The sequence below is a fragment of the Pezoporus occidentalis genome, unplaced genomic scaffold, assembly GCF_034315485.1.
Source record: "Pezoporus occidentalis ecotype Australia unplaced genomic scaffold, CSIRO_AGI_Poc_V1 ctg118, whole genome shotgun sequence".
Taxonomy (NCBI): Eukaryota; Metazoa; Chordata; class Aves; order Psittaciformes; family Psittacidae; genus Pezoporus; species Pezoporus occidentalis.
The window spans coordinates 3,474,382-3,499,678 of record NW_026912972.1 but is presented as its reverse complement, the minus strand read 5'-3'; the positions used below and the strand labels follow the sequence as shown (position 1 = coordinate 3,499,678).

At 43.5% G+C, this 25,297-nt stretch overlaps 1 protein-coding gene across 45 annotated transcripts in view; it reads left to right on the top strand.

The window, feature by feature from the left end:
- Window positions 1-25,297, top strand: part of MAP2 (microtubule associated protein 2) — a 226,684-nt gene that overhangs the window by 169,222 nt on the left and 32,165 nt on the right. For 16 of the 45 annotated variants that reach the window (XM_062602511.1, XM_062602338.1, XM_062602357.1 and 13 more), the window contains 6 exons: window positions 3,106-3,219; window positions 5,370-5,447; window positions 17,711-17,968; window positions 20,336-24,109; window positions 24,354-24,560; window positions 24,962-25,096. In XM_062602511.1, coding sequence (XP_062458495.1) covers window positions 17,734-17,968; window positions 20,336-24,109; window positions 24,354-24,560; window positions 24,962-25,096 — 4,351 coding nt within the window. In that variant the 5' untranslated portion in view covers window positions 3,106-3,219; window positions 5,370-5,447; window positions 17,711-17,733. Of the gene's footprint in view, window positions 1-3,105; window positions 3,220-5,369; window positions 5,448-17,710; window positions 17,969-20,323; window positions 24,110-24,353; window positions 24,561-24,961; window positions 25,097-25,297 lie in introns of all 45 variants that reach the window. The other 29 variants (XM_062602525.1, XM_062602521.1, XM_062602533.1 and 26 more) reach the window with 14 other exon arrangements.

The window sequence follows — 25,297 nt, the reverse complement described above, 5'->3', positions numbered from 1 at the left end:
CAGGTGAAGTTCCCAGTGACTGGAAAAAGGGAAATATAACCCCCATTTTCAAGAAGGGAAAATGGATGACCCGGGTAATTACAGAGCAGTCAGTCTCACCTCTGTGCCTGGCAAAATCTTGGAGCAGATTCTCCTGGAAGGCATGCTAAGGCACATGAAAATCAACAAGGTGCTTGGTGACAGCCAGCATGGCTTCACTAAGGGAAAATCCTGCCTGACCAATTTGGTGGCCTTCTATGATGGGGCTACAGAAATGATGGGCAGGGGTAGAGCAGTTGATGTCATCTACCTGGACCTGTGCAAAGCGTTCGACACTGTCCCACATGACATCCTTGTCTCTAAATTGGAGCGACATCAATTTGATGGATGGACCACTCAGTGGATAAAGAACTCGCTGGATGGCCACACACAAAGAGCTGTGGTCAATGGCTCAATGTCCGGCTGGAGACCAGTAACGAGTGGTGTCCCTCAGGGATCGGTGTTGGGACCGGTCTTGTTTAACATCTTCGTCGCTGACATGGACAGTGGGATTGAGTGCGCCCTCAGCAAGTTTGCCGATCACACCAAGCTGTGTGGTTCGGTTGATACAGTGGAGGGAAGGAATGCCATCCAGAGGGACCTTGACACGCTTGTGAGGTGGGCTGATACCAACCTCATGAGGTTTAACCATGCCAAGTGCAAGGTCCTACACCTGGGTCGGAGCAATCCCAGCCACAGCTACAGGTTGGGCAGGGAAGAGATTCAGAGCAGCCCTGTGGAGAAGGACTTGGGGGTGCTGGTTGATGTGAAAATGAACATGAGCCGGCAGTGTGCACTTGCAGCCCAGAAAGCCAACCGTATCCTGGGCTGCATCAAAAGGAGCGTGACCAGCAGGTCGAAGGAGGTGATCCTGCCCCTCTACTCTGCTCTTGTGAGACCTCACTTGAAGCATTGTGTGCAGTTCTGGTGTCCTCAGCATAAAAAGGACATGGAACTGTTGGAACAAGTCCAGAGAAGGGCCACGAGGATGATCGGGGTACTGGAGCACCTCCCGTGTGAAGATAGGCTGAGGAAGTTGGGGCTGTTCAGCCTGGGGAAGAGAAGGCTGCGTGGAGACCTCATAGCAGCCTTCCAGTATCTGAAGAGGGCCTTCAGGGATCAGCCAGGGATGCTGGAGAGGGACTCTTCATTAGAGACTGTAGTGACAGGACAAGGGGTAATGGGTTAAAACTTAAACAGGGGAAGTTTAGGTTGGATATAAGAAGGAAATTCTTTCCTGTTAGGGTGGTGGGGCACTGGAATGGGTTGCCCAGGGAGGTTGTGAATGCTCCATCCCTGGCAGTGTTCAAGGCCAGGCCGGACGTGGCCTTGGGTGATATGATTTACCGTTAGGTGTCCCTGCCCACGGCAGGGGTTTGGAACTAGATGATCTTAAGGTCCTTTCCAACCCTAATGATTCTATGATTCTATGATTCTGAAACCCAAATAACGCATGTCTGTGCTTTTGGGGAGGAAAAAAGTCAGCTTTTCTAAATGACAAATGAAGAGAAGTAACTTTACATTAAAAGTACAAAGGAATCCTGTACTAATTATGAGACGAAATCATCGTTACAAATCTAATAGGCAGCATCCCCTATTAGGGTGGTTGCTGTAAGGTTACATGTAGGGCACTGATTTAAATATAGTTCCCTTCCCAGCTGGTCCTTGCCTGAAGGATGCAGTAATGGGTGAGCAGAGAGCTTTTATTTGTGCCCTTGGGATGATGATTGATGGGGGCTTGGTGAGTGTCTCCTCTGCAGGAGCAGGGAGTGTTGCTGTCTGCCATTAGTACCCTCTGTCTCCATATGAGGGGTGCAGCAGCTCTCCAGTCCTAGCTCTGTTCTGAGGTGTGTGCCCAGCCGGGCAGCCTGTTGCCTTCCCCAGAGCTCAGCACTGTGCCAGGTCCCAGCACTCTGCCCTTGAAACAACTGTCAGCTAGCACCCAGAAATAGCTGGAGTATGAAGCAGGTTATTTCCACTGAATTTGGCTATGAGAGGGAGGAATATGTTGATTAATGAGTAAGGGAGAGTGGGCTAATGCACAGATAATAAAACAAAACCCATTTTCTCTGAATTCTTTTGTAGATGGTTCTGTTGGACCAACCCTTAGGTCCCTGATTTGCTAGATCAAAGTTGCCTGAACTGAAACCTCCAGTGACTTCCAGATATGGCAGTGTACCTGATGGTATTACACTGCACCTTTGAGCGGGTCTAGAGTTGAGATACCATTTCTCAGTTTGGAAGTATTAACTCCAGAGTGGTCCCATCTCCATCATCTGCCCACCAGAGCAGAGCATCTGGTTACTCAGCCCCTGTGGGGCACGCCACACATTGAGGGCAGTGGGGAAGAGCAAAGCACAAGTCCTATGGCACCTGGGTCAAGCATGCAGAGACCAGGACCTGAGAGCCCATCCCACCAAACTGTTGTTATCCTCTGCAATCCCTCTGCATGATATTGAGACCTACTATTTAAATAAAGCTTTGTGTTGCAGTCTTAAAAGGGATGAGGTGGACAAAGTACACATTTGAATCATACAGAAATGTTATTTGACCCTTTTTTTTCCCCAAGCCCCTCATCTGCATAGATACCTGTTGGGGAAGTGCCTTCAATTCATACTGTGTACTGATGGGGAGAAAATATCATCTGAAGTACATGTAAGAATGCAGCTAACTCCATGTATTAAATATCAAGAAATCCCATTACTCAGCTGGCCATTTCACCCTTTTTTGCAAAACAGTACCTGCAAAAACAATTCTAGACATTTAATAAACGGTCATCTTAAAACTTTGCAGTTGCTGCACATTGTCCCTAACAGAAAGAACTTAATGATGCCCTGTGCATGTTACTGTAAAGGCTGAAGTCCTGTTTTTTTTACAAATACTCAGCATTTTCCACTGAGGTCTTTGGAATACCTGGTCCTTCTATTTCATTTTTAATGATTTGCTTATATGTCAGAAAAAAAAGATTACCTTTTAAAAATGGCTTAAGGCAGTTTCCATGTTTTGTTTAAGCTAATCTTTATAATTGTAAAACATTGTTCTCATGACAATATTTTCCTTTTTTTTCTGACTTTGCTGCTGCCACAGAGGAAGTGTCTGCGAGGATAGTACAAGTGGTAACAGCTGAAGCTGTAGCAGTCCTGAAAGGAGAACAGGAAAAAGAAGCCCAGCACAAAGACCAGCCTGGACCACTACCTTTAGGTAAAAGGAGACAAAGGATGTTCAAAGTATCCTCCTGTCTGCAAATGTTCTACGTATGTATATTAAACAAAGAGTTACAGAACCTACCCATAGGTTATGGTCACGGGTAAACTGCAGCACCGCTGGATAATTGCTGGAACCACATAATGATAGCGGTATCCTTCTTGCCTCAATTCTTCATGCCCTTATGACTGTCTCATTCACTCTTTGCTCTAACAGCAGCTGTCCACCTGGTTTCTGACTCCTGAGTGGCAGAGCCGTGAATGGAACTGGTGGTAGTGGTTTGGTCATCAGGTTTGGTGGGACCCAGCAGCACCTGGAGCTGGGCAAGGTGAAGGGAGATTGTGGGGGAGGGAGTTATATATGGTAGAAGCAAATGCCAGTGATTCGGGCTGGGAATGGTACCACTGCATTGGTCCATGGTGTGCCCCCATCCTTCTGCTGGCTCCTTTGTGAATTGTCTTTCTGAAATACAAGGATGGATGGATAGATAGAAATGAAAAAGTAAGTATACTGCCATTTGTACTTACAGTGATTCCTCCCTGCCAGAAAACTTCCACAGTAGATCAAAACAAAGGCCAGAGAAAGGCCACGCTCCATCCTGAGGTAGGTCAGGTCTTGGCAAGTCTTGCAAGCCTGCCCCAGAACAAGTTCTGCTGAGTGCACGTATGTTGTGATTGAATCAAAATAATGCCTTGTGGTATTTTCTCCACAGGCAGTCTGTTTGGTACAGTGGATGGACCCTGCCTGGGAGTGAATTAAAGTCAATGAGTAATCTAGAATAGTCATTGGACATTTGGTTCCCAGGGTCTCGTACTTCACTGAACTAATTCTGAACTGCAGCAGGGAGGTGTGTTGCTTGGTAATTCCAGTCTTTACAGAGACACAGTTTTACTTGAAAACCCCAATTCTGCAAAGCACTTCATACACATGTAAGCACAGATTGCTTGGCTGGGGCCTGGGTGAGGTACAATGGATATTCAGTTCCATCTGGTTAGATTTAAAAATACTGTGAGAAGCATGTCTTCAGTTAGCAACCATTGGTGTTCCTGTGGTCAGTGACTCTTAAAAAAGTGCAGGTAGGATTGCATTGTGATGAAGATACAAATGCTCTGTCCCTGGACAGCATGTCTTAAGGACAAGTCACATAAGTGTCACTTCCAAACCACACTGAAATCAATAGAAGGAGGCCTGGCAAATTCTGCTGAGGCTTTGAAACTGGTCTTTCTATACCTGGGAAGAAGTCTTAAATCTCAGACTGAGTGAGATCTGCTTGTTGAGAGATGCTGTTTATAAGACAGATATGTTAAAACAGATTTGTCACTTTTGGTTGTTTGGTTTGTTTTCTTTGTTTAAAAAGCATTGATTAAGCCCCAGTAGTGGATCTGGTTTCAAACAGAAACAAATCCTCAAAGTGGCTGGTATGAAATCAGATGCAGAGGCTATGCTGAGTTCACTTGAGAAGCAATTTATTGAGGATTTAATTGTACTTGAATTGAAACAATTGAAAAAACATCATTTGTTTTCAGCATCTAGTCTCACGTTGGGGAATGAGTCTAAAACCCAGTCCGAGTACATTTAAGATTTCCCTGTGCCTTGCTCAGCTGAATCACTATTATGTCATGCCTGACACAAGTTCCCTGTGCTGATGTCTCTTGTCTGTAGACAAGCAATCTTTGCATGTATTCTGTGATTAACATTGAACTCAGCAGAAGGCAAAGAGAAAAAAAAGGCTTGCAGAATGTTTTTGTTCCTGTACTGCAGGTAAACTGAAGAGATGGGATGCCAGGTTCTGATAGTCAGCCAGAGTTTATAAAATCTCTTATGCTCAGATGCTTTATTGTTGTTGCCTTGGGTTGCTGAAGGTTTTCTAAATGGCAGTACTAATTTAAAGGATTTTGTACTTGATTTTTATATTGTACTCTGTGGCCATCATTTTAAAAAGCATTCATACCATTTGAAAAAAAAATATAATCCTTTCATTATAACTTTAATAATCCCTGTATTCTGAAAGGGTCTATTTGAAAATCCACTAGGCACAAGTCCCCATTGAGTAATTCTCTCAGCTGGGCAGAACAGGCTGGCTTGTGTCAAGCATCAGTCTCCCTGGAATTAATTGCTGTATCTCATTTTCACTGTTTGGTTTCCAGCAGTCGAAGAGTCAGCCAACCTGCCTCCTTCCCCACCTCCATCACCAGCTTCCGAAAAGACTGGAGCTCTGGACGAAGGTAAGGGTCTCCTAGACGTTGCAGTGCACAGCTGTCAGCAGAGGGATGAGACATGAATCTAAAGGATGGGGGAATCAAAAAATGGAGTTATTTTCAGCACCTTCATGTGAAAAGATAAGGCATTCTCCGGTAGTAACTCCCCATCTGCAAACCAATTGCAATGCATGGATGAGGTAGACATATAGGCACAGAGGTAACTGACAGGATGTGTTAAGCACATCCATATTAACGAAAAAAAGGTGATGCTGCTCACCTTTTTATCTGTTATATACAATATGAGCCAAGATGTGTGCTGTCACCAGAAAGGTGATTCAGTGTGGGTCACCCTTCTTTTCTTAGGATTTGCTTGGTTGCTTTTTTTTTTTAGCTTTGTTTTTGCAATCTTCATGCATGGAAAGCAAGGAGATTCAGAGTTGGATCATGGTTTTGGTCTTCAATCAGTAATTACTGCTTCAGTGCCTATGTGTATTGGGGGTTCTGTACACAGAGTGCAGGAGTCAAATTCTAGTTTCACAAAACATTTTTCTACTCAGCTCTGTACAGCAAATGTTCAGTTTCATTAGCCTGTGGTCCCTGAATCTTCTGCTAAAATCCCCTCTAGTGAAGAACTCAAGCATTGGCTTAATCTTAAACGGATGCCTAACTCCCAGTGAACTTGTCACAGTGGTCAACAATGTGTGTGAGTGGTTTGTTCAGGAGCAGATTGCTGCATCAAGGCCACTGGGGCAAGGAGACAGCAATATGTTAAAGCTGAGCTGTATCATGTGGGTAAGAGGGAAGGATTTGGGTTCAGAATCTCCAAGGGGCCATCAGATGAACTCTGCCATGTCAATAGCAGTTTTATGTTTCCATTTTCCTTCTCTGATTTTTTTTTAGCATTCTTTTTCTGTCTCGTTTATTATGTACATGCATGAAAATGATTTATCATCTGCTTGCACAAACTTTGTTGGTATTTTAACACAGAGCCTCTATACGTGTTGCAATTGGATGGTTGCTGTTTCATGTGCTAACAGAGTCTTGACTCGCAGTTTGTCAGGACACTGCAATTAGGCAGGTTCCATCCTGCAGTCGTTTGTGAGCTAATGCAATTACAGGCTGTGTTAACAACATTTGTCAGTCCACTGTACTGGAAATCTGGAAATCCCTGCTGGATGTGGTTAATAACCAATATAAAGACTTTATGCATTGAGTGGTTTGGTTGGTTGGGGTTTTTTTTACAAAGCCTATCTGCCCATTTTGTGTTTAAAAAAAAACAGTACAAGACATCCTGGACTCATCACCTCATGGTACTGGCAATCAAAACTACTAACTGAAAAGGAAGCAAGTGGGGCATTAGCAGAGGCTTTTAAATTGTTACCAGAGTTTTACCACTATTTTTAAACATATAATTCACTTGACTAGGTCAGCGTGTGCTGTTTGATTTTTCAGATCACAATATAGGACTTGTTCTTCTGCTTCAGGCCAGTGTCAAGGTTCTTCCATTACCTGTAGCTGAGGATGAGCTTTGCAGACTCTTTCTATTTGCAGTGTTACTTGCACATATTTCAGGATTTTATAAAGTACTCATATTGATTAATTGACTGGAAGTTGTAGATCGCCCCCTAAGCAACTGGAAGTCATTTTGCTAGTTGCATTAACCCTAGAAGGTGGCAAAGCAGTATACAGCTCGAGGTTATTATGAACTACTGGACTGTGCTGTTCCCAGCTGTGCATATGACTCAGCAAGTTACTTAGCATCGTTGATTCCGTCTTTCCTTGCATGCAGAATTGAGTTAACGTAATAGCACTTCGTTAGCTACCCCACAGTACAAGAACTGAAAGGTCAGTGTTTGGGAGATGATTTACACAATACCACAGTATTTAAAAATGTTCACATAATTTCGTTTAATGTTAGTCAAAAGAGACTTTTCCATGACAGCATTTTGATTCAGCTCTTCAGTTTGCGGAGTGGATTGCCTTTATAAATCCTAAAAGTGTAGGTTTGTAAGGGGAGTATGGTTAGAAATTATGTGCTCATTAATGCACTCTGCTGGAAGCTTTTTGTTTATGTCCAGCTCTGAAACTGGAACTCACAGTAGAGTTGGTTGATGAACAGAAGGAACTTATAGAAATAATTTCACCACAAGTACATTATGTTGCTTTTTCCCAAAATATCAATGTTGTCAATTCAGTGTAGTTAATGGTAGTAGAAATCTTGTGTTCTGCTCTGTGTTGGAAGATGTAGTCCTTATTTTCTGTGGGCAAGTTGATCTTTTGCTGATTTGAGTGAGCCAGACCTGTCATTTTTATTCAGGCAAAGCTCCCAGTCAGAAGAGTTTGCCTCGGTAGGGTTTGACCCATTTTTACTGTATATGTTTAAACCTTCAGTTCCCTATACCATCTGGCTCTCCATCCTCATGCACCTTTACATTGTCTGTCTTTCTGTTTGGTAGAATACAGTTTATTAATTTAACCCAATTCTAGAGTTGTTGAACAAAAAAAGATGAGCACTTGGTGTGTGTATTTACCTCAGAGTTCCTTTTCCCCCCTTCTCTTGGAACGTTTTCCTAATGCGCTTGTCAGTGTGTGTTGCATTGCTTTGAATATGAAAGAGACTTCCTTCAGTCAGAGTAGGAAGGAAATCACTGTTGTAGACATGACAAAGGTGGATGTGGCCAGCCATGCAGCAAACACAAATTAAAAGGGAAAAAAAAGGGTAGCAAAGACAGGGAGGTTTGTGGGTCAAGTGTATTTCAGGAGAGAAAGGAGTCAGTGGATGTGGGTTTCTTTCCTTTGGCTGCAGAAAAGCATTCAAATGAGCCTGTCCCTTTTGCCTGCTGCAGAAGGTAAGATAACTAATTTGTCTTATATTTGTCTTATTGAAATGATTCCATTTATTTCAACGACAGTACCATAATTGTGCTCAGGAAATGCAATTTTCCCTGGCACCTTCTAATCCTTGTAACAGTTGTATCTGGTCATGAAGGGCTGATGTGATATTCTCCAGCCAGCTTTTGTGCTTTCTGCCTTTCAACAATGGTCAACACCATCTTCACATAGGAATGTTTCTTAATGTTGCAAGCTAGAAGGATGCCTTTGATGGACTGTCTTCCATTTTGAAATGGGCATTCCAGATTAGGCTTTATATACCAAGTAAGAATATTTTGCAAACTGAATGAAGTGTCCTATAAAAATGGATCTATTTACAGTGGATATTGTTTCTTGAAAGCCATTTTCAAAAGATACCTGGAAGCTAAAGCAGAATTAGCCTTTGTGAAAAGTGATTTTAATCTTGAACTTCAGAATACATTGGGGATTTTCCCCATGCTTCAGGATGAAAAGGAACTATTAGGAGGGACTAAAATAACAAAGAAAGGATTTTTCTTGTTGCTGAAATAAAAGCATATCCTCATTTTAAGACATCATTATCCTGTTAATGAAATGATCTGCAGTGATTTTAAAAATATCTTTACTAAAAGTGATAAAAGACCAACGTAAATCTGTAATAGCCACAGACATAACAGCCCCAAGCAATACTAGACTTTGCACGCCTAATGATTTTTGGACCATCACAATAATATGTATAAGCATTTTTACTGTTGTCAGTTCCTGTCATTTTCAGGAGCAGGGGCAGGGCCTGTATTTTCTTGCCTATAAACCATTCAGAGCCAATAAAAAAGGAATTTTCAGCCTTGTTTGTGTCAGTGTAGAGAAGTCATGGGGTTTCATCTTCACTCTTGTTGCATTTTACTTCTGAATGGCACTTGGATAAATATGACCCACAGCTGGAAGGAGAACCTCCCCTTTTGCACATACTGGTTCTCTGTGTTCTGCTTCTGACATTATCAAATCTCCTGTTCTTTTCTCCACAATATGCCAGTTCCAGCAGAAGGGGTGGCAAGTGCTTTCCACTCTTGCGCACAGTAACACATGGACTACAGTGAGAGCACCCTGCAAAGAAGCAGGAGTTGTTGCTTTCAATCTTCTTGGGTTTAGGAGGGAGTTGATCCCTGGTCTCTCACAGTGCGATGTGTCCTCACTCCCTGTGACTAGCCTTTTGCAAACCGCAGGCCTCTCAAATCTGTCACTGAATTTTGCAGAAGCTTCTGTGGAGGAGAAATCCACATGTTCTGCATTGCAAGTGGGTCGAGATGCTTCCCTGTAGCCTTGCTGCTGGCTCTTAAGCATTAGGGAAAGGTGAGAAGGTCAGGTACAGACTTGTGTTCAGCCTTTCCTGCTGCAGTGCTCTGCAGAGCTTCCTGCTTGGCAGTTGCAGGTTGCTGGCTTCTCTTTCCACACCCACCTCTTTTAAGCATGCATAAACCCCTCAATCAGGGGTTTGGATTCCATTGCAAGCACAAAGCAACTAAACTATCAGTGCTTCAGGCATTTTTTGTGCCCTGAAATAAATAGTGAGGACAATTCCCTTAAGCTAAGTTGCATGGGTGGTATTTGTGTCTGTTCATGGGTGCACATAGCATACCTTCAGTCCTGGCCAGCTGGAATCTTAAACATGGATAATCTTTCTTTTGCAGCACTGTGATACGTATTTGAGCTACTGGTATTGCCATCAGTTGGTAATTTTCCTTCCTTTTCGTGTGGGTGATCAAGCCTGGATGGGTTGATACCATGGCATTCTTTTCACCGGCAGAAGAAATACATTTCATTACATTACAGAACATTTGTTGCCATATTGCTGTAGAAAGCAGAGGGTGCTTTTTTTTAAAGACACAGATGTCTTGTCATGGTGTGTGTTGTGGTTTAAGCATGTGCTATAGAAAGAAACTTAAAACTTATTGTTATTTGCCAGGAAGAACCTTAGAGCTCTTATAAATTGAATTGGTTTGGATAAAAGTTGTTTTCCAAGACTTGGGTAATGGTAGTTACAGCAGCATTCATGAGCCAACTTGTTTTCACACACAGAGATCTGGTTAATATCTCTTAGTTGCCTGTGTTAAAGCCTTGCTTCCTGACTCAGTGTTTTGGATCTGAGAGGAAAGTTTTGGAGCCTCTGGGGAAAATATAAGTTGTTATTGCCTGGAGAAAAGCCACAGACACTGGGCATAGACTTGTTCTTGAAGCTAGTATGAAATCCAAAGGGGTAGCTGCAGCTGCTAAAGGCACCCTATGAAAGTAGTGTTCATCAAACTGCTAGTTGTCATACACACAGAATGGGCTTCAATGTATTTTCCCTAACACTAGATGTTTAGGTTCTCATTGCTTTGTACATGGCAAGAGGGCTCTCAAGTCTCACCTTCAGGTCTGGATGGATCAGGTAACAGGCCAGCCATGTTTATTGGGCATTATTATTTTCCTTTGTCTAGCAAAAACCTGCCCAAGCTTCCCCTCCCTGCAGCTGTCAGTAGCTGGTGTGGGCCTGAGATGCTTATGTGATTATCTGCAGTGCTGCCACGATGGGTGAATAAAGCTGTTATTCCAAAGCATTGGCAAGCACTGAGGTGGGAGCTAGTTCACCCACAGAAACAGAACATGACAGCATAAAATGTAGGACTAACAGAGATTGTTGTGAGTAGCTTTATGTGGTCTTCATTGGGAAAAAAGGTAGCTAGCTATATGGGGAAGGGGGTTTTTAGTTGTTTAAATGTTACCAATTTATAGGGAAAAGAAGAAAGTGATGAATTTTGAAATAGATGCAATGAGAAACAAAACCACCATTAAGCAAAGTGGAAGGTAGTTTGTGTTTTCATTAAGGGACTTTTTAACATTTACACTTTCAAGTACTTTTACCTTATGACTATGAAGGGTACAACTGTGTTGGGATAGAATCATAGAATCCCAGACTGGTTTGGGTTGTAAGGGACCTTATAGCTCATCCAGTTCCAACCCCCTGCCATGGGCAGGGGCATCTTCCACTAGAGCAGGTTGCTCCAAGCCCCTGTGTCCAACCTGACCTTGAACACTGCCAGGGATGGGACAGCCACAGCTTCTCTGGGCACCCTGTGCCAGCGCCTCACAGGGAAGAACTTCTAAGAGTTCATCTCAATCTCCCCTCTGTCAGTTTAAATCCATTTCCCCCCTTGTGCTGTCCCTACAGTCCCTTGTATACTTCAGAGCTTTTTAATAGTCAGTTAAGTTTATAGTACCTGTGAGTGGCAATGCAAGTTGTAAGATGTTGTTTGCATATAGTATGTGTTCCTCTAAACAATGAGTATATAATTTTGAAATTCACTTGTTCCGAGGGTTGGTTTCCCACATCCACAAGCACTATAGGAAAGGCTCCTGTGTATACATGACCCCTGCATTAAAATGCACAGCAACCTCATTCCTCAATCCTGCCTTAACCTGTAGCCTGGCTGATTTCATCCACCTGACAGGATGAACCAGTGGCTGGTGTTGCTAGTGCATGTGTCCATCCTGTGTTGTCTTTTCTTTGTCTGTCCTGCAGTGTTTGTCTGTATGTCTGTTTGTAGATGAAGGGGCAGAGGATAACGTGGGACTGCTGCACCACTGCCCAGGCTGTGGGCCTGCTGCCAGCAGGTAGTGGGGTAAACACCTGGCCCCCTCCATTTCAGTGTCTCTACCCGATGATGAGCCCTGCAATTCAGATGAGGAGTACTATGAACACTCTTTGTTCAGCTCAGAGTGGACTGGTTTTAGTACATGTCCCAGTGCCACAGTGAAGAGCACAGCGGTCTTGTTGGGCCATGATGAAGGTGAACTGAGCATGGTCCCATTTTGTTCTCTCCCCCTCTACCCGCCTGCCATCCATCCCATGTATCACATTACAGCCTGTGATTGCTGCCTTCTGGGGAGGGAAACCTGGTTGTGCCTTCTCCTCACATGGAAACGATGCCCCTCCAGAGTCTCTCCATGTCAAAGTGAAGCTGAAGTGTGAGCAATGAAAGGAGCAGCTAAATAAAAGAAGTGTAAGCTAATGTGTTCTTTGTGCCAAAGAATTACTGCAAAATAGGCAAAAGATTGTTACTGGAGGTGAGTTGGTTGTTAACGCTGGGGGAAAAGCCCCATATCTACACCAAAGATAGCAGTGGAATGTTTTTACTTCTCCAGTAGGCAAAGGAAGCCAATTTTATCCCAGTATACACAGGTGACTTCAGGCAGTATTGGGTCATATTTGATCTCCAGTTGTTTTTGTGGATACATCCAGTTAACACTGTGTCAGCTGACTGGAAACAAGGAGGGGAAAAAAAAAAATCACTGTTTCTGTACCCCCTTTTTCTATGGCCTGAGCACATCAGTAAGTCTTATTTTATCAGTGGGGGTTACATAAAAGTGAAATGGCTTTTGAGGAATCAAGGGAGAATGTATTTTGGTGACTTACAGGAATGCTGATACCTTCAAGGCAAACTAGATCACATTTCATCTTGCAGCATTTGACGAACTCAATTTTGAAGTTAAAACCAATACTGAATCCTTAAGAGGTTTGTGTCTTAGGAAAGTGGAGATGTATACCTGAAGTTGCTCACTGGGTCATTTCATCAAAACCAGATTTGTTCAGAGTTAACAGGATCATAGAATCATAGAATGATTAGGGTTGGAAAGGACCTTAAGATAATCTAGTTCCAACCCCACTGCCGTGGGCAGGGACACCTTACGCTAAATCATATCACCCAAGGCCATGTCCAACCTGGTCTTGAACACTGCCAGGTATGAAGCATTCACAATCTCCCTGGGCAATCTATTCCAGTGCCTCACCACCCTAACAGGAAAGAATTTCCTTCTTACATCCAATCTGAACTTCCCGTTTAAGTTTTAACCCGTTACCCCTTGTCTTCTCACCACAGTCTCTAATGAAGAGTCCCTCTCCAGCACCCCTATAGGCACCCTTCAGATACTGGAAGGCTGCTATGAGGTCTCCACGCAGCCTTCTCCAGGCTGAACAGCCCCAACTTCCTCAGCCTGTCTTCATATGGGAGGTGCTCCAGTCCCCTGATCATCCTCATGGCCCTTCTCTGGACTTGTTCCAACAGTTCCATGTCCTTTTTATGTTGAGGACACCAGAACTGCACACAATACTCCAGGTGAGGTCTCACAAGAGCAGAGTAGAGGGGCAGGATCACCTCCTTCGACCTGCTGGTCACCTCCTTCGACCTGCTGGTCACGCTCCTTTGACGCTCCCTAGTCTTTTATTTGCTACATACCTGTAGAATCCCTTCGTGTTATCCTTAACATCCCTAGCCAAGTTTAATTCTAACTGGGCCTTAGCTTTCCTAACCTGGTCCCTAGCTTCCCGTACAACATCCCTGTACTCTTCCCATGCCACCTGTCCTTGCTTCCACTTATTATAAGCCTCTTTTTTCAATTGAATTTTCCTCAGGAGCCCCTTATCCATGCAAGGAGGTCTCCTGGCCCTCCTGCTGCACTTCCTTCTGGTTGGGATGCAACACTCCTGAGCTTGTAGCAGGTGATCCTTGAATATCAACCAACAGTCTTGGGCTCCCCTGCCCTCTAGGGCTGTATGCCATGGAACCTTACTAAGCAGGTTCCTGAAGAGGCCAAAGTCTACTCTTTTGAAGTCCAGGGCAGTGAGCTTGCTGCACGCTCTTCTCACTGTCCTGAGGATCTCAAATTCGACCATCTCATGATCACTGCATCCAAGGCTGCCCTGGAGCGTCACATGTCCAACGAGCCCTTCCCTGTTGGTGAGCACGAGCTCAAGCATGGCACCTCTCCTTGTCAGATCCTCTGTTACTTGCAGAAGGAAGTTGCCTTCCACACAATGGAGGAACCTCCTGGATTGCTTGTGCTGGGTCGTACCGTCCTTCCAACAGATGTCAGCGTGGTTGAAGTCACTCATGAGAACAAGGGCCTGCGGAGCATGAGGCTTTTCCTATCTGTCTATGGAGTGCTTCATCCGCAGGTTCTCCTTGATCAGGCAGCCTGTAACAGATCCCCACAGTAATGTCTCCCATAGCTATATTCCCTTTAACCCTGACCCACAAACTCTCTGTTAACCGCTCACCTGTCCCCAGACAGAGTTCCATACTCTCCAGCCTATCCCTAACATAAAGGGCAACTCCCCCTCCCCACCTGCCAGGCCTGTCTTTCCTAAAGAGCTTGTAACGTTCCATTCCAACACTCCAGTCATAGGAGCCATCCTACTATGTTTCTGTGATGCCTATTATATCATACCCCCGTAGACGTGCACACATCTCTAATTCCTCTTGTTTGTTCCCCATGCTACGGGCATTTGTATAGAGGCATCTGAGCTGAGCTCCAAATGAAGCTGGCTCATTGGCTGGAGCAGCTGGGATATCTCTACATTGCTCCAAGCATTTATTATAGGTTCTGGCAACTGACTGGTTGTGTTGGAATGGAATGATGCCCCCCTCCCCAAACACATCTAGTTTAAAGCCTCCTTGACCAGTCTGGCAAGCCTCCTACCAAAACTGCTCTTTCCCTTCTTTATCAGACCAGCTCCACCAGCCCCCACTAGACCTGGCCTACAAACTTGGGTCCTGTGTTCAAGACACCCAAACCCCTGACTAGGACACCACCCTTTTAACCATTTATTAACCTGGCTAATCCTAGCTTTTTTTAGGTCCTCCCCTGTATCTTGGAGAATTTATGAAAAGACTGTCTGAGCTCCAGAGCCCCTAACCACCTCCCCCAGGGCTCTGTAGTCCTTCTTTATGTTCCCCAGGCTACTACTATCTATATCCCTAGCACCCACATGTATCACCAGGAGTGGGTAATAGTCCGTGGGACTTACTAGAGCAGGCAGCCTCTCTGCCACATCCCTGATCTGTGCCCCCAGTAGGCAACACACTTCCCTTGAGATGGGGTCTGGCTGGCAGACGAGTGCTCCTGTCCCTTTCAGTGTAGAGTCCCCTACTACTATGACCCGCCGCTTTTTTCTAGCAGCACCAGTAGAGATCTTCTTTACAGGGAATCAGCCGGCTGTTTCTGGCTCGACTGCGTTTACTCATTAGCCCCCTGCAGGACAGCAAAGGGGTTCTGCGTGGGGACAGGGGATTTAGCCTTGCTTTTGGTTGTCCTTTTCCTTCTTTTTTTTTTTTTTTTGTTGTTGGTTTTTTTTTGTCACTAATTCCCAGCTTCCCACGTTAACGGCCTCCTTCTTTCCTTCATGAGCTAGAGGTGAAGCTCGAGGCCCCTGCACAGTTTGGGCCAGGAGCAAGCATTCCTGCTTACTCTCAGCTTCCCTGACATCTCGCAGTCTGTTAACAGCATCCCGCAGCTCAGCCACCTGCTGCAGGAGGACCTCCACCAGGGAGCACCGAGTGCAGCCCTGCCCATTGTGCACCATTCCCTCACAAGACCAGGTTAATATAGCTTCATAATGCAACAGAGCCAGAAAGAGATCAATGCTAATGACTAAAGATTGTTGAAGTCAGCATGTCTGCCTGAAGCTAGGGGAGGCAGCAAAAGGTGTCTGGGTGCCTGTAGCTGTACTTGGAGCACTCTTGGATTGGTTAGCTCTTGGTCAGCTTCCTTTTCAGTCATATGCATCTATCTCTGGTGAAAGTGGAAAGTCTCAGAACACCTATGAGGAATAGAGAGAAAAAACTAGGAAATAAGGTGGATCATCAGTGAAAAGATGGACATTATGAAACAGCCCTCCTCACTTGCTGCCTGTAAGCTAGCAGCCTGTTTGGCATTAAAGAGTCTGCTGTACAAAGTCAGTCTCTAGGATTCCTTTGTTAAGACAGGGATAACTTTCTGCTGTGGTGAGTAATTAGTTTTAATCATGGCACATTGTGTGAAGTGTCTCAGGAAATGGAGGTGTACAGATTAAATTGCTCAGAGTAAAATGAGAGGCTTTCCTTAGGATTGTTTAACTGAAAGAGATGCACATACAAAACTTGATAAAATCAGAAAAAGAAAAGTAAAGCAAGTTATTCAAGTCAGGGCCTCTTGTAGTTGGACATCTCCTGTTCTGCCAGGCTGCCTCTGTAATCTGCCCATGCATCAATATCCCTGTAACAGTCTAGTTCTGATTCTGAATCTTCTGTCTTCTGTTCATTTAAGATATAGCATCTAACCTTAATTACATTTTTATATGTTGTTAATAATGTGTTGTACTTTACATAGTAATATTTTCTCAGCCTCAGTGTTTATGTTCCCTAAATCAGTTTTTAAAGGCCATAACTGAAGTGGATTGTTAATGGTGTGTTCTTTGTCAGCCCAGTCTCAGGAGAAAAATCAAGCCCTAGTAAAGAGGTTTTACTTCAATGCCAAGAGGCTGGATACAGCCACTGCCAGCTTTGAAGCCACTCTGTTTTAAGTCTGATTCAATAAAGCCCTTAATCGTAAGACTTGCATTAAACCCAAAGAGGTCATCAGGTTGACTGCAGCATGGCTGCTGATCAGCTGCTTACGTATGTTGCTGAATCGAAGTTTTCACACTGAATCCTGAATTCTTATTGGAAGGGACACTTATAGAGCACAGTAGTATTCTGTCTGAGAAGCAATGGCAGGAGTACAGTCCAGAATGGAGACTTTTCTAATCATTCTTCTGACATGGCATGAGTAAAGTTGATGCTACCATAAATACAGATGAACAAGTAGCTATATTGCATTCGTGGGTTTCTTTGATTTAATTGGTGACAAGGAGCCTAGGGGCTGGTGGGGAAACGGGAAGGGAAATGAAGAGTCCTGGTGTTAAAACTGATTTTTCACACATAGAGCTCAGATGTCAGGCAGCCTAGGGGTGTAATTGTTTATAAACCTGTTCAGTGTAGGACTCTGGGCTGAATTCTTGTGAAACCATTAGCTATCAGCTATGCACAGGGCTTATTAAGCCTATGGAAGTGGCTTAATGTTTTACCAAATCCAGGATTCATATGGTAGATTGACTAGCTGGCATTTAGCAATCTGTGTTGCCAAGGTCAGTTGAAAGAAATTAATGCCTCATACCTTCCTCCACCTCAGTTGAATGTCTTGTACTGGACTGAACAGAGCATTTAGCAGAAAAATACCAGTGTACTTTGAGATCATTGATGCGTTGGTGTTCTCAGAGCCATCCATCGTTCAATACCATCTCCATTTGCAATGACTGTTTGACCCCCAGTCATCTCTGGGAGAGGTATACCTGTAAAACACTTTCAGTTCTCATCTTACAGCATAATCATGTTTCTGTGGGGGAGATGGGTTTCTGGTTTGGCTTTTACCTTAAGGAAAATTCAGTTCCACAATGACTAAAATGGCTGGATACGAGCTGTCCTTTGACACAATTACATCCAAAATATTCAGAGCTGAAAGTGTTATGTAAAAGCAGTCCTGTTAAGCTGTGTGCTTGGTGTTTACTGTTGGTGTTGATGTCACCTCCTTTTTCCATCCCCAAGAAGAAGAACCAGTAAAGAGTCTGATGGCTGTGGAAGCGAAACCTGCTGCTCTTCCAGGGAAGCAATTGGGGAAAGAGCATGGGCCCACTGAGCCTCCGGACCAGACAAAAGGCCTCTGTAAGGGTCAGTCGGATTCTGGTTTGGAGGCCAAAGTGTGTCATGAAGACAAAGTGCCAAGTGTGGCATCCAGCAGGGAGAGTGTAACTGTTGTGGCGGAAATACTCCTAAAAGACGCATCCCCTTCCTCAGCTGAGGAAGGTGTGTCCTCCTTAGGTTTGCATGTGTTTGCTGCCAGTGAATCCTTCAGCTTTCTCCAGTGCTTTCCAAGGCTGCTTCATTTCCTGTTCTTCCCATTTATGACTGCTCTTGTTATTATGCTTGAAGAGTGTGTAGCAGATAATATGATTGCATAGGTGTCGTATGACAACATGGTTTCCCACCACTGCGGCTGATTCCTGATTGTTTACTTTGCCATGACAAAATGTGCTTTGCAGCTAAGCTGATTCCTCTGCCTAAGCCTTTTTCCCCCATCTCAGATGTGTTTGCCAGTCACATTGCTAATCTATGTACATTTTTTTCTTTTTGGTGCAGAGATTCATCTGCTTTTCTTTCAAAAAGTAGATTTATTGACTTTGATTATGACATAAAGAGGCTTAAACTCTAGAAATGTTTTCATTTGCAGTCTGCAGGTTTTTTGTTTGGTTTTGGGTTTTTGTGTGTGTGCTTCAGTGCATTCTGGTTTAGCTTCCCTAAAGCTATTGCTTTTTATGTCATATCCTTGCCATTCATCGCAGCCTACCCTTCCTCTCCTCAGTCATTGCCAGAACTCTGATTTTTTGTGTCTTACCTTATCACAAATTTTTAACCCTGCTGGAATGACCTTCTTTGGCAAAACCTCCATCACTTCCACTGGGATGTTTGCCTTCATAGTGAAGCAATTCAGTAGCTTGGGGTCGTAGGGTGAAGTTCTGATCTGCTCACTCAGCAAAATATTTACTGAAGTCATATTTCAGTATGTAAGAACTAGGCTATTTTTTAATGGTATTTCTCTGCAGCCAGCGCAACAGAGTGTAAAGACACACTGTGTGGAGTAGTAATGTACCCATTCACTACCTGGCTAAGAAATGCTGCATTTGGGAGGCTAGTGTTCTGGCTGGCCCAGCTAAAGAATATTAAATTCTCTTGGCAGTGAGACTATGTTTTGATGTCATTGGTATTGTTCATTTGCACTACAGTAAGAGGCACAGTAGGATACATAAAGAAAGCCAATATCTAGCTATTTAATTCCTGTGAAACAAGACTAACATGGGCTCACTGGCCATATTTTTATACTTCATGGGACTGTCGAATGTACCAAATGTAAAAATATGAAGGAGCAAAATTACTGTAGCAGACCTCTGTTTTTTCTACCTGTAGAGTTTCGAATGGCAGTTGCCATTTTGATTAAATGTTAATGTATGGAAATATTTAAAGAATGTCCAATGCTTTGGTATTAATTGATCTAAAAAATTTTGATTCATCAAAGTAAAAAGGTGGCTCTGCAGACTTGAAATCAGAGACAAAGAGATTCAGAGTCAGCCCAATGCTTGCTGTAACAAGCTTTGGAAAACCACTCATAAAACTTTTTTTACAGATCACACTGCAGAAAGTTCTGCCACATTTTGCAGTGTCTGGCTTCATATTTTCCATGATAGGAAGATTTCTGTAGGACGGAAATCATTATTTTCCATAAGACATTAAAAAAAACCCAAGCTATTAATGATAACAGAATGCAGATAAAATAAACCCCAACAACTAGATGTTATTACCTAAAAATATAGTGGCAGACAATAAGAGCAGCGTTTTTTGTTTCAAATTAATTTAATTAGGGCCTGATGTACAGTCATTGAAACAAGCCATGTATTCGTTGACTTCAGCTAGAGCTGAAAATGGCTGTCCATTTTGAAGACTAGACCTCCAAGATCTGGGACTATTAAAAGCTCAGTTGCTGATTTGCACATACAGGTTTCATGACAGCAGTGAGATTTTTGTCATTTGCCAAAGACTGAATGTCAAAAATCAGTAGGATTAAATCCCCAGCCTCTTCTGACACTTGTAAACCCTTTTGTGTGCAATATTTATTTGTCTTAGGCTACATGTAGAAGAAAAATGTAAAAAGGATATAAAAATGTATAACTGTGTATGTTTTAAATGTCAGCACCATACAAAGATACCATTGATTGGACTTAATCTTGCAGACTTGACTACTGCAAATCTAACATAAGCTACAAGAGTCCATCAAAGCATACCAGGGAAGTGAGGATTACTTGTGGTTTTGCTGTTGTGTACAAACCATGAAATGAAGAAATCACATGAAATCATCTCATTTCAGTGGTCACATATTTATATGTGTTCAACTCACATTTTCACTATAAAACCTCATATATTGAAAGGAAACTAGGATTTTACACTTTAAAACAGATTTCTAAGTGGATGGCCTTGCTGCATGTTTGCATCTTTCTCCCTTTGCTTTCCATCATTCATACCAAGATGTTGTTTGTTGTAAGCCACATGACTGCCTGCCTGTAAGTGCTTTAAATAATCTTGTTATAAAACCCAAACAAACTACTTCAGATTTACTTGCAGCCACGAAGATGGAATTCCGTGTCCAGGAGGGCGCACGCCCTTTTGCAGCAGAACCATTAGACACAAAGCAACATGAATCTGGGAAAGACAGTAAGACTGGTGAGAAACCTAAATACGATGCCTTAGTTCCACAGCCATCAAAAACAGAGGCTACAGAGAAAAAGGATTCACAGAGCAAAGACACCGAAAAAATGCCTTCACCTCTATCAGAACAGATCTTGGAAACCGATTCACAAAAGAAAGGGGAAGCCAGTTTTGCAGAACCTGGTGCCAAGCCTCCTGCTTCTCAAGAACAAAAGGACTTGTCATTTGAACTGCCTAAAGGGAGCAAAACAGAAGAAAGGACTGCAGATATGCCCCCACCATCCAGCCAAGCTATGTCTATGACATTTAAAGATGATCTTAAAGATGTCCGAGATCGTCCCATCAGCTATGGTGAAAGTTCTCTATTGCTATCAGAATTCAAGGCAGAAGGAGTCAAAAGTGAACTTCCTTCAGGTCTGTCTCCTGCTGTCCCCCAGGAGCTTCCACTTGAAGACAGTTCCAAAACAAAACAAGAACCCACAAACCAACTGTTTGCCAAAGATCTCACTAAAGACAGGACACTAGCTCTGCAGGAAGTCTCAGCAGTAACTGTAGATGGCCTGAAAACGCCAAGCACCCAGAAAATCCCTGCATGGGGGGAGGAAAAGGACATGACCAAGGATGAGAGTGATGAAGAAGAAAGGTATGACTTCTACGATAAAGGGGATGCTCAAGCATTAGATGGTGGTAAACTGACCACAGAACCTGAAATTAAGGCACTTTTCCTAGACAAAGCAGACTTTCAAAAGGCTGGTGAAGCTAAAAAGTCACCTGATATTTTCACAGCAGAAAAAGAAATGGACCAAAGTGGACTCCCAGCAACAGTAGACATGAAAAAGGAAGTGCAGCCAAGCACACAGGTACTCCCAGCCAAGTTAGGCCATGAACTGACCCTTGAGAAAACAGTAGAGCACCCTGATAGCACTCAGCTATCCAGAGTAACAGAGAGAGCCCCTGAGGCACCAAGTTTAACCACTGACAAGACTCTTACTATGGAAGCTTCTCAAGAGAAAGATGTTAAAAAAGATAAGACAAGTGTTTCAGCTCCTCAAACCAAAGAAGAGGAGGATCGATCAGGAATGTCGAAGTACTTTGAAACCTCTGCTTTGAAAGAGGAAGCCTTCAAAGCAGATGCTCTGAAACAAGGCAGTGATTACTATGAGCTAAGCGACACCAAAGAGAGTGTCTATGAGCCTTATCAGACAGATCGTCTAATACCTGAAGACAAAGAAGAAGAGGAGGAAGAACTGCAGACAGAATTGGATCAGCAGCAGAGTGCACCTGCTCATGAAATAGGGTACAGTACCCTGGCTCAGAGCTTTACACCAGACAAGTCAGAAGAGCCGAATTCCCCAACAGAACGAATGTTCACAATTGACCCCAAAGTCTATGGGGATAAGAGAGAACTCCACAGTAAAAATAAAGATGACCTAACTCTGAGTAGGAGCCTGGGACTTGGGGGTAGATCCGCAATTGAACAGAGAAGTATGTCTATTAACTTGCCCATGTCCTGCCTGGATTCCATAGCTTTAGGATTTAGCTTTGGTCGTGCACATGATCTTTCTCCCCTTGCTTCAGATATTCTAACTAACACTAGTGGCAGTATGGATGAAGGTGATGACTACTTGCCAGCAACCACACCAGCACTGGAGAAGGCTCCCTGTTTCCCTATTGATAGTAGAGAGGAAGATGAACATATTGAAGAAGAAAAAGCAATGGCAGAAGAAAAAGTCCAGCCTGAGACTGTGGCCGAATCACCTTTCCTGGCCAAAGATTATTACAAAAATGGGGCTGTCCTAGCTCCTGACCTGCCTGAAATGTTAGACTTAGCAGGGACAAGATCTAGATTAGCCTCTGTGAGTGCAGATGCTGAGGTGGCACAGAAGAAATCAGTTTCTTCTGACACTATTGTAGAAGACAGCAGCACAGCCCTGCCCCCTGTGACAGATGAAAACCACGTGACTCTCAAAGCTGAAAGTCAGCTAGAAGACTTGGGCTACTGTGTTTTCAATAAGTACACAGTCCCACTCCCTTCTCCAGTTCAGGACAGTGAGAATTTGACGAGTGAAACCTGTCCGTTTTATGAAGGCACAGATGAGAAACTGAGACGCGGCGTAGCTCCTGACCTGTCTTTGATAGAAGTGAAGCTGGCAGCAGCTGAAAAATCCAAAGAATTCCTCAGTGAAAAAGACTTAGGTCAGCATGCCACTGGCGAGCCTGTTCTGGCGAGGGACTTTGAGCAGGAAAAAAGAGATAAGCTGGATACTGTGCTAGAAAAAAATGAAGATCATCTTGACTCTAGAGAGGTCTGTCTCATTAAAGGTGCGGAGCCAGAGAAGACAAGACCTGAGGCAATCTTAGAAATGAAAGAGGAAAGTGTGGCTGATAAAGTTCATGTAACTGGTGATACCATGTATGACAGAATATCAGCTTCCGAGACAGCAGTAGAAAAAGGTGCTGTTTTTTCATCAATAGAGAAGGAGGAGAAGACTCTTTGTGTTGTTCCTGAGTTAGCTGAGGTAGAAGCTCCAATTAAACCAGATTACAATGCTATAAAGCATGATATGGAAGTGGCTGCAATGAGAGCTGACCAAGAATATCAGAGTCAGTTAGAAGCTAAGATTAGCGAGGTTGCTTCTCTCCCGTCAGGGAAGGACAAAGCCTCTGTTAAAAGAGCAGAGCCTGAACCCAAAGATACTCAACAGAAAGATCAGACCATCTTGTCCAGAGAAGCAAAGGATGCAGATGTACTTTCCAAGATCGAGCCTAGTTACGTGAAGGACAGCAGCAAACTGTCAGAAACAGAAATTAAAGAAAAAGTAACTAAGCCCGATCTGGTACATCAAGAGGCAGTTGATAAAGAAGAGTCTTATGAATCTAGTGGAGAGCATGACCAAGGCCAAGAAAGTTTGAATGGAGAATCCCTGAAACCAGAGGATATCAAAGCGGAACCTGCAAAGTGTCCTGTGTCTGATGAAGAGCTGCCTGCACAGTTACCAGCAAAGGAGCCTTCTATGGAGCTCCTCCTTCCAAAAGCTGAGCCTCTCCAGGAAGAGCCTGCTGAGATTCAGATGGAGAGTATACCACAGCCTGCAGAAGGAACTGAAAAGACTCCTGATACAGCTGTGAAACCTATGGAAGTCCAAAATCTGCTGCCATGTGAAGTGACAGCTGGGGCCTCAAAAGAGGAAGAACGTGAGGAAGAAGAGGTAGAAGTAGGGCTAGAAGAAATCAAAGAAGATAAACAGCATCTCATATCAGAAATGCCCCCAGAAACAGACTTTGGGAAACCTACTACCGAAGAAATGCTAGCCAAGGGCAGCCCAGAAGCACTGCCTGAACTGAAAGGCATTATTGAATCAGTGGTGACAGTAGAGGATGACTTTATCACAGTGGTCCAGACAACAGTTGATGAGGGTGAATCTGCTTCTCACAGTGTGCGCTTTGCTGCTACTCAGCAGGAAGACATTGAAACAGGGGACTCCCAGGCTGAAGAGGAGCTGGAGGTTGAGGAAATGGCAGACATTCAAGTTGAGCCCAAGGAGGGCTCCCCAGAAGCTCCTGCTTCACCCCAGAGAGAAGAAATCCTACTCACTGACTACAAGACAGAGACGTGTGATGATTACAAAGATGAAACAACAATCGATGAATCCGTCATGGACACAGACAGTCTCTGGGCAGATACTCAAGGTGTGCATTATCCTTTCTGTTTTGTCTGTTAAATACTTTTGCTTTCAAATCATAATGATCAAAGAGCAAGATTATTATAGTTATAACAGTAATCTCAGCATGTTTCAGAAAAATGGTAAAACAGTCTGCCTTTTTCTATTAATGCCTACTCTGTCTTCAACTATTTTTCCCTGCTCCACCTCAGTATTGTTAACATTTTTTACTAATCTTTTGTTTGTTGTTATAATTTCCTCTGATCCTACAGATGATGATAGGAGCATCATGACTGAACAGTTAGAGACTGTTCCTAAAGAGGAGAAGGCAGAGAGAGAATTGCGAAGATCATCTCTCGATAAGCATAAAAAAGAGAAACCTTTTAAAACTGGGAGAGGCAGGATTTCTACTCCTGAAAGGAAAATAGCTAAAAAGGAACCTAGCACACTCTCCAGAGATGAAGTGAGAAGGAAAAAAGGTTCATTTAACACTCCCTATTACAATATATATATTTTTATTTATTTACTTTTTACTGTTGTACAGTACTATCTGGTTAGTCTGTTGTAGATGATGTGCACCGTAACCGTATTAGCGGTGGTGCTTTCTCATGAGATAGTGTACAACTCTTACGAAAAGCCATGTGCAAGGCTCACTGCTCCACCGGCCCCATTTCACTGTAGGCATCCTCACTGACCACTGGGTGGCACACCTGACGTTAATGCACCAGTGGTCCCCCCTTTTCCTACTTTGTTCACCCTGGTAGAAGCGATGCGTTGGGTTGAAGTGGTGGAGCAGTGGGCCTGCTGCTTGATGTATTGTCATGAAATTGTTTGCTGGGTTCTTTTCCTGATTCTATGTTTTTGTGTTTTTTGTCCATAGCAGTGTATAAGAAAGCTGAACTTGCTAAAAAAACTGAGGTTCAGACCCACTCTCCTTCCAGGAAAATCATTTTAAAACCTGCTATCAAATATACTAGACCAACTCATCTCTCCTGTGTTAAACGGAAGCAGACAGGTGACTGCGTTCTGTTCAGTTATGCAATGTGGCTGGCAAACATAGACATTTTTCTTTTTGTAACTCTCATGGCTATAGCAGCTTCTCTGTTTTTTATTTCTTCCTCCAAGAATATCAGTCTTCACAAATAGTATTGCTTCTTTTTTTTTTTTTTTTTTGTGGCTTGTATCATTTTTCTTCTTTCTTTCCTGGTTTTGGTTT